This window comes from Penaeus vannamei, chromosome 6 (genome assembly GCF_042767895.1).
Source record: "Penaeus vannamei isolate JL-2024 chromosome 6, ASM4276789v1, whole genome shotgun sequence".
NCBI classification, from domain to species: domain Eukaryota; kingdom Metazoa; phylum Arthropoda; class Malacostraca; order Decapoda; family Penaeidae; genus Penaeus; species Penaeus vannamei.
The window spans coordinates 1,691,341-1,701,340 of record NC_091554.1 but is presented as its reverse complement, the minus strand read 5'-3'; the positions used below and the strand labels follow the sequence as shown (position 1 = coordinate 1,701,340).

General features: G+C 36.9%; 1 protein-coding gene across 1 annotated transcript; it reads left to right on the top strand.

The window, feature by feature from the left end:
* The first annotated feature begins 2,372 nt into the window (after window positions 1-2,372).
* LOC113801068 (uncharacterized) lies at window positions 2,373-3,475 on the top strand. Its single transcript, XM_070122307.1, has 2 exons — window positions 2,373-2,429; window positions 2,536-3,475. The coding sequence occupies exons 1-2, from the start codon at window positions 2,415-2,417 to the stop codon at window positions 3,253-3,255; spliced, it is 735 nt and encodes a 244-aa protein (XP_069978408.1). The 5' UTR covers window positions 2,373-2,414; the 3' UTR covers window positions 3,256-3,475.
* The last annotated feature ends 6,525 nt before the right edge of the window (window positions 3,476-10,000 follow it).

Here is a 10,000-nt window from a genome sequence, read left to right as displayed (position 1 = left end):
CATATATGTATATATACATATTTATATGCATATATATACACACCCTGCTTTGTCGAAATGGGGCGGGGCTAAGGCAGGCCACCGAAGTGAGATGCCAACTAGTCAGTTTCCTTCTGCTCCACATGCAAACACCTTACTTATAGCCTCCTTGAGAGCAAGGTCTATATAAGTACTTATATAGACCTTGCTCGAGAGTACAGGGCAGTGATGATGAACACTGTGATAATGTAAAGAAGTACTATGACAATGTAATAATATATAATATTAATTGTTTATTTGATAATTATAATTACAGCAATCATAATAATGGTGATAATGAATATATATCCCTAATGGCATATATGGCATATATATGGCATACATACACATATATGTATATATACAAATATATATATATATATATATATATATATATATATATATATATATATATATATATATATATATTATATATATATATACATATATATATATATATATATATATATATATATATATATATATATATACACAGCCTGCTTTGTCAAAATGGGGCGGGGCCAAGGCAGGCCGCCGAGACGAGATGCCAATTAGTCAATTTCCTGCTCCACATGCAAACACCTTACTTATAGCCTCCTTGAGAGTCCAGGGCAGTGATGATGAACACTGTGATAATGTAAAGAAGTACGATGACAATGTAATTATACATAATTTTCATTATTTGTGTGATAATTATAATTAGCGCAATCATATTAATGGTGATAATGAATATATATCCCTAATGATAGTGGTACTTTTATGATGATAATAGTATTGATAATAAGATAATGGAATCATATTTTTGATAACATGATAGGGCTGAAAACTGTAGTTATCAGCGATGGAAATTATTAAAAAATTATTGATAAAAAAATTATGATAATTGTATTTAATTTATTGCTGATATGATCATCCTCACTTATCAATAATTATTTTATTAATATAAATGCAAGAAGGGTTGTTGCTATTGCTACTTCAATATATAACTTTCAATCTAGCTCTGAAGATATTTGCGGAGAAAGGCAGGATGTTTTTACCTTTTTTTTGTAATAATATGCAATTCTTTAATAAAGAACATTACGATGGCATAGAGAAGTTGCAGATTTTTTTTTCTCAAACGCACGCACGGTCATATATATATATATATATATATATATATATATATATATATATATATATATATATATATATTTATATATATATATATATAACCTTTTCTCTATCTACTCATCAACGGAGTTACTTCAGCGACTGGTATGTTCCCTTCCGTTTACTTTCCATTCCGTTTTGTAATTTAGGCGGTCTCTCCTGAATGAGTACAGCCTACTGACATGGCGACGAGCGGTGGTTGTCACTGCCTCTATGAAGTAAAAGTCACCGCATAATAGCTCGATAACCCAGAGGAGTATGGTGAAATAGCCCGCTTATTCATGGAAGGGAGGCGACCATGAGGTTTGATGAGTCCCAGGCGCCAGGTCGTGGCTTAATTGTCTCCGTTGAGGGTAATGTTCTTCGCTACCTGAACAGTTGAACGATTTTATTTTATGCGGTTTAAGAATTGGCGATATTTGTTCTGGGTTCTCGGTCGTGTCTTCATCATCTACGTTAAGAGGAATGCTGTGCGTTATATTATATATTTTTTCTAAGTATCTGAACGAAAGGTTTTGTGTGTATAACAATTGGTGAATTTTGTGGAATCAAGTGAATCAGTATAGTATATGAACAATTGACACATATATGTATGTGTGTGTGAAAGCGAATCAAGAACATTATGAGTTCATTATGACCCACTTATACGCATTTACATCCGTGTGCACAAATTTGTAAACATGCCGGTGTACATGTAGACATTTCTAGCTAATCATCCATAAAAAAATATATATATGTATTTTATATTCATATATATTTATGTATGTCTGTATCAATATATACATGTATACATAAACATGTATATCCATATATAAATATATGTGCACATATACATATATACATATAAATCTATATATGTATATATACATATATATGCATATACATGAATATATACATCTATATGCACATATATATATATATATATATATATATATATATATATATATATATATATATATATACATATATAAACATATGTATACATATATAACCATATATGTATACATATATAAACATATGTATATATACAGATATATATACATTATATATGCGTGTGTTCCTCACTTATCTCTATGTGTACACATATGTATGATACTCTTCATTCACTTTCACATAGATCAAACCTTGGAGTCGCGCATCCTTCGTATTGCGTGGGCGTGACCAACGAATACCTGAAGTATATAAACTCGATAATAACGAATGGGCAACAGTAGAAGCGATTCTCGTATCTATCTGCTCGTCTCATCATGGCTCTTACGTTGGTAAGTTGTGGCTATACTACCAGTTAAGGCTTTCTTCATTGTACTCTATGAAGAGTTGATTTTATAAAATGTTGATATTGTTCTAATGATAATCTTTGTTTTCCAGTCGGTCGTTCTGGCATGCGCCGGAGTCGTTCTGGGCTCCGTTCACCCTCCAGCATATGGACATCACCCACAGCCTGCTTATGGTCATCATGCACCTGCTTACGGTCATCATGCACCTGCTTACGGCCACAAGCATGCCTATGAGCACGCTTACTGCGACCCAAGTGTGGCCCCCGCATGCGCTGACAACTCCACTCTCTCCTACTGCTTGGAAGACGCTGAGTATCCCGAGTACGAGATCAAGGCTGCCATCACTGCCGATCACCTCTTCGCCAAGAAGTACGCTGACGTCGCCGACCAGTCTGCTGACGACCTGGTAGACATGATTACCAAGGACCAGGAGGAGGCCTTCGACTACTCTTACTACACTGGGGCCTCCACTGGGGACTCTCCCTACGATGCCACCCACTGGGCTGGTCCTGAGGGTTACATCTGTCCCTCCGAAGTGGTATATGCCATGCCCAAGCGTGCCCAGAATGTGGAAGGCAAGTGGCGTGTCATTGTCAACGACGTTCACTATTACAGCCAGACTGCCCGCCTCGAGACTTGTCTGTTCCCAGAGGCTGCTTGCCGCGCCCTTGCTCCTTGCTACCAGAGCCATTGCACCCAGAAGTCAGTGTACCACCGACTCCTCTCCTACGACCCATGTGACCCCTACAAGGGCCTCTTCATCGACATCTACAAGATGCCATCTGCCTGCTCATGCCACCTTCCCGCCTAACGCGACCACAACGTTTCTCAACGAATAGCCTCTACACACACTATAACTCCATGGGCACTACGGGACCACCACTGACAACCTCTGTAGGTCCTTCAAGCGGAGAATACCCACGTGACTAGTGAACTGCTTTCTTCACGTAGTCATGCTGTTGCTCTCCCCTCTTTAGCCACGGAAAACGTATAAGCGACATTGTGATATTTTTTATAAACAGATAATTCAATCATATCTTTACAATTTCTTACTCCTTTACGTAAGTTATTTGCTATGTTGATAATCATTAGAAAAGATAAACAAGTAAAAATATGGTATGAGGTATGGATGCTTAAGCTGAGAGGTGAGAAAACGAAGTGATAACTCAGGTGTAAAATTAATGGCAACACTAGAGGTACGGATCCTCAAGTAGTGTTGTCCTTTGTGATTTAGAGTCCTTTATCTTTAAGATCTGATTTGGGACTTTACCAAAAGAGAATGTACCCTGTAGATAGTAACACAACTTGACCCACACAAGTTCAAAAGAAACCAGTTGTCTTGTGCACACAACCATAAGGGGGGAAATGAGGCTCGAACTTTGCAATTCTGGCGCGAATTGAGGTAAATCCAGCACAGATATATTTCCCACTGAGAACTGGACCAAAATCCAGGACAGAAGTCCGGACCGAAATTAGGACCAAAGTGATTCTTCCTTCCCAAAACCGCCTGTACTAATTCTCCGAAGAAGACCCAAAGGCATTGCGCAAAAGAAACATACAAATTAGTATCTCAAGAGGCCGATCCGGCATTTAGACCAGTAAAAGTACCCAAACAACCATAAAAAAAAAAACTGTGACGATTAAAAACGACCAAAGAAAATATAAAGTTATACTATCCTTGATCACGACACCTCGTTGGCGTCGATGAAGAGAAAGAATAAAAGAAGAAAATGAGGTGAAGGATTCAAAGAAAAAAACACAGATGCAGGGAAAACTGTGTATAAAGGACAAGAAATATTTGCAATATTCGATTTAGAAAATAATACATATCTATTTTTATTCTGGTGACTTCAACGCCATCCAAGTAGCAAGACTCGGTCAAAGATACATCTTGTGATGTAAAAATAACCAAATTCATATTGACATATGGACATAGCCACGAAGCAAAGTCAGTTTCTGGCGGCTCGTGTGGCAGTAATCAACTGATTATAATAATGAATGTATATCACTAATGGCAATGGTACTTTAATGATGATAGTAGTATTGATAATAAAGATAAAGATAAAGGAATCACAATTTTGATAACTATGATGATAGTGCTGAAAATTGTTATTACCAATAATAGAAATAATCATCATAAAATATTGATAAAAAATATGAAACTAATTATTATAATATCACTATCATACTCATTATCATTATGAAGGGTATGCATGGGTACAAAGCGGTCGGGAAGTGACGGCGAGGGCGAGGTGCGGTTGTACAGGGACTGCGGCCGCTTCGTCTTTGAAAGCGTAGCCCGGGACATCTCGTTTAGGATCAAGGGAGCATCGCATGAACCCCACATGATTCCTCCTTCAGTAATTCAGGTCATTTATGTGTGTGTATATATATATATATATATATATATATATATATATATATATATATATATATATAATACTTATGTGTATATATACATGTGTGTGTGTGTGTGTGTATGTATGTATATATATATATATATATATATATATATATATATATATATATATATATATATATACATATATATATATAATATATATATATTATATATGTATATATATGTATATATATATATATATGTATGTATATATATGTATATATGTATATATATATATATATATATATATATATATATATATATATATGTATATATATATGTATACAAAAGTATATGTATGTATATATATGTATATCTACATGTATGCATGTATATATATATATATATATATATATATATATATATATATATATATATATATATATATATATATATTTGTGTGTGTGGGGGGGGGTGAACACATATTGAACATGGACTACTAGGATGTTGGCTTGAAGGGAAGGCATAGTTCTCTGTGACTTCGAAGTAAGTTGTCGATCAAAGAGAGCGGTTGCGAGACATACATGGAGGGTATTGGGCATGAAGGGGGTACTGGGTATGGAGGGAGGGTACTGGCCAGAGAGAGAGAGGATTACTGGGCATTGAGGGAATGACTGAGATAGACAAATCCAGGATTATGCGAATGTTCAGTATATTGAGAGTGTGATCCCTTTCCGTTTACGTGCAAAGACAAATGAAACGTATTATTATAGTATTATATTTTTACTCATGTGCCGAAAACAGTGGATTTTCTTCATAATTATTAAGAACCTGAAGTGTTAGGCTATAAGGTATAATATTGTCATTTTTTTTTATAAACCTAAGGAAACTGCTCACCGCACTGGGATATAGATTGTACTGGCAGGTCAGTACAGCCTGCAATGTTGAAGAAACTAAGTGTAAATTATGCAGTGAAGAATATAAGCGAACACTTGTACATTATATCTCAGAGTGCCATGTAATACAGCCTTTCAGACCACCTAGCATGAGGTATTGCGAACTTTGCAACTATTTCATATCATCTGACGTCTTGGAAGATATAATTATGTTATATCCTAAATTTGGAATGTAGTATCACATGACCACATATCAAATGTTACATTGCCTTTCCACGCCCAAGACGTATGCCGGCTTGATAGATGAGTAGATAAATTACTAATTGTTCTTTTCTCTTAAATGATATATTTTAGACCGTAATAATTTTATGATCTAGATTTACACTGTAATATTATCATATAATGCTTTGACCATGCATCAAATGTAGCACAGCTTGCCCACGCCTGTGCAGTTAGCCAGGGTGGTAAATAAAGGACTAAACTAAACTAACGTACAACACACTTTCGAAAAATTACCTTAGGTTTCATACGCAAAGGAAGGGTCTAATGCAAGCTAATGTCCTTGGCACTATTTACTATAAGCTGATTTCACCCCCATGTGATCAGTTCTAACCCGGCAGAAAAAAAAAAATAATAATAATAATAAATAATAATGCTTTCTTAAATATCATTAGTATTGTACCTTGCGATAACATTACTACTACCAGAACTGTGAAAGGAATAATCGTAAGTGAAGTATCAATAACATTGGTCGGCACCAACTCACCTATACCTAAACATATCAAAATTTACTCGTATTAGTAACCAGTTTGAAACCATCAAAAGGAAGACATGATTGAAGGGAAATGAAGGACATAATTGGGGAAACACCAACTTGATCACTATCATATTAAAAGTCACAGAGAAGCATTACTTTCACACACAAAGCGCGAGATACGAGTGCATTCAGCAGCCCAGGGAATTAAGAATTTCAGCTGTACTTCCTATATAGTATATTCAGCTACATGTAAAGTGCTTTTAGATTTTTTTTTTTTTTTTTTTTTTTTTTTTTTTTTTTTCCTATAGTTAAGGCTTTGCAATAAACCGATGACGTGCGTCACATGCTTAGATACACTAAAACAGAAAATTTAGTTGACTTTACCCTGCTGAAATAAGTGGGTCTGATACCTCAATGGAAATTATTAACAGTCAAATATGGTATTTCTTGATCTATAGAGCAGAGGAAAACTTTAACGGAATTTAATTTATTACAGACCGTATAAAAGAAAGATGCCAAGAGCATCTTTCTTTCTCGGTATCTTGATGCACCGAAGTATTTAGCGTGGGGAAAATGCAGTGCAGTAAAACAGCTATATTTGATTATGATATTCCCTTCCATTCTATGTTCAGGAATGCAGTCATACACACAATGCATAGCTGACAGGGTGCACTATATATATATATATATATATATATATATATATATATATATATATATATATATATATATATATATATATATATATATATATATATATTATATATATATATATATATTCATTTATAACGTTTTGATTATAAATGACTTAAATATCATTATTCAACAGTATGAAATAGTTTTTCACAACTGTCTCTGAATGGAACTACTTCAATGGACAAACATAATTTACCTGATATTTCAACTAACCCAATTTGGATTTATGTGTCCGAGGGCGATAAATAGAACATTCCAAACCATCTCAATTGGAGCAATGCAGTCGTATCAAAAACAAAAAAAAAAAAAAAAAGAAAGAAAGAAAGAAAAAAAAAAAGCATATAAAGGATGCCAGACAAGCGGTTTCCTTTATAAATACATTCCGGTCGCCGTGGGAGTGTGTCGAAGAAGCTAAGCCTCAATCGACGAATCTTTGAGACTATGATTAAAAATAAAGATATTTTTTATATGATAATAAAAAAGGAAGGACAAAACCAAAGACAAAACCATTCCTTCCACTTGACTTCTATGATAAATTAAAAAACCGTCATGGAACCTCTAATCAAGACCCATAACTATTAACAGAACCTTGGATAACCATGGACAGAACTGGGTCCTTGATCGTGGGAAGGAAGGTACTTGGATTCCAGTGTCCAAAGTCTAGGTTTTCAAGTCCCTTGAATCTCACTTTGAATCTCTGACGATAGCCACAAAAGAAGATAAGTGTGTTTAGGAATCAAATGAATACAGTGTGTGATAAGGTTATATAGTATCTGCAAGTGTACCGTGTTCTTCAAAAATTCAAATTTGATATGAGTTAAATTTCTTTTCTCTCTCTCTCTCTCTCTCTCTCTCTCTCTCTCTCTCTCGCTCTCTCTCTCTCTCTCTCTCTCTCTCTCTCTCTCTCTCTCTCTCTCTCTTGACAATCTTGGTCTTCCCTAAAGTAATCTTTGTTTCATTCCAGCAGGCATCAGACATGACAGAGAGGAAGCATCCACCCTGTGGTTTTAGTCGTCAGCCAAAACTATGACGTCACACACAGCCATATTTCTTAGGTCTGTTACTTGGATGCTGACATAGCGGCCGAGAATGCTTGGGTATTTGGCGTACTTGATGTAACCCCGTTTACTTTTTATGAGAGTTTCTCCGAGCAGTTCATAGGTGTCGAAGTCATCGGTTTGCGGTTCCAAGCCGACACGTACCTGGAAAACCACGGAGAAAATAACACGTGAAACATGACCCTTTGCAAATTGCCATGTTATTATAGCTGTGATGGGTGCAGGATTCTAGTTGGTCAAATTAGAAACATAACAACAAAAGGAAGAGCAAGAAAACGTGAATATGCATAATTCTGTTTTCTTGTTCTTCCCTTCGATTATTCACTTAAACTATGATAGATGAACACAAATCATGGTAGTTCAGAATTCGTTCCATCAAAATGCCACTTACATAATAGCTTGTGTAATTCACAAGGAAGGCGGTAGTTTGAACATTCCCAGAGAATTGCCAAATTATCTCACGACCCATTACAAACGTCATCTGAGTAACAACCATTATTTCACTATCCCCAGAGCCAAACTTTTGTTCTTGTTATCTCGCTTTGTCTCTTACGCCATCATCTCTCCATTCTAGTTTTGATAATGACCTGATCAACCCCTTCACAATGACTACCTTATCATAATCGTAATCGCCGCTAAGAATTATCACCTTGCTATACCCATTATAAATATAGACTCTCCCCATTGCTATTAGTCCCTCACTATCTCTATTACGATCATCTCCATTAATTCAAAACTCACTTAGCTCATCCCCGCAACCATCATCCCATTATCTCATCAGCAACCACTGCCTCATGCCCTCATCATCAACCACTACCTCACTGACAACCATATACCTTATTATCAACCAGAACTTCATTACCTCATAAGCAACCAGTACCTCCAGTATTTCTGTTACCTCAGTGGTAAATATGTTAGGGATGCCAATGATGACAGCGAAGACCTTGAGCGGCGCCCCGAGGTCGATCCGGATCCAGGGTTTGGCTACAGCATACGTGGCAAAACAGCACTGAGTGTTGGTTTTGCTCCATGTGAGGCACGTCTCCTCGTCCACGGCGTTTTTAACGGGGGATCTGTATGAAAAGTAGGAGAGGTTTCAGTCACTGGGAAGAAATGTACTGGGTGAGGTTTCAGCTATGGGGAAAACGTAATGGGTGGAGAAAAGGGAGGGTTCAGTTTGCCTTTGGGGAGAAAAATGTACGTGTTTATCCATTCGCCTCGTCAGCTATGGAGTGTTTACATCCATGTTTGTATATGCAGATGGTTATTGGGTGGCTCTGGGGAGGCGAGCTTTGCCAGTCCGCCTTCCCAAAAGACCCAACTGGCCAGGACGAGGGTAAACGCTCCTCCAACCCAGCAAATAAGGCAGGCTGCAGATACCTCTGGTTTGGCAACAGCTGGGACTTAGTACTCACTATATGGGGCAACGTCGGCAGGAGTGGCAGAGGTTGCATCCACCCAGAGTGTCTGCCTGAGGCTTAACCTCAGGCCATCAGGGTGGGGGGTAGGAACATCCACTCTGCGACAGGATGATCAGTTGCCACGGCCGTCGAGGGACATGAAGCAGTTGAGAGTTGATGTGGCTGCTATCTTGGAGGTGAGGAAACCTGACAGTTTACTATTAGTGTGGGTGGCTACAGCTATTACTGGTCAGGCTGCAGTGATGGCCACCATCTTTAGGAAGCCATAGCTATCTCCAGCAGCCTTCAGCCGTCGGTAGTAGAAGCTACTCTGGTTGATGTATAAAGATATTGAGATTGAAATTTACATTTGGCTCTATGTCTCTTATTGCCGTGTATGATCCTTCT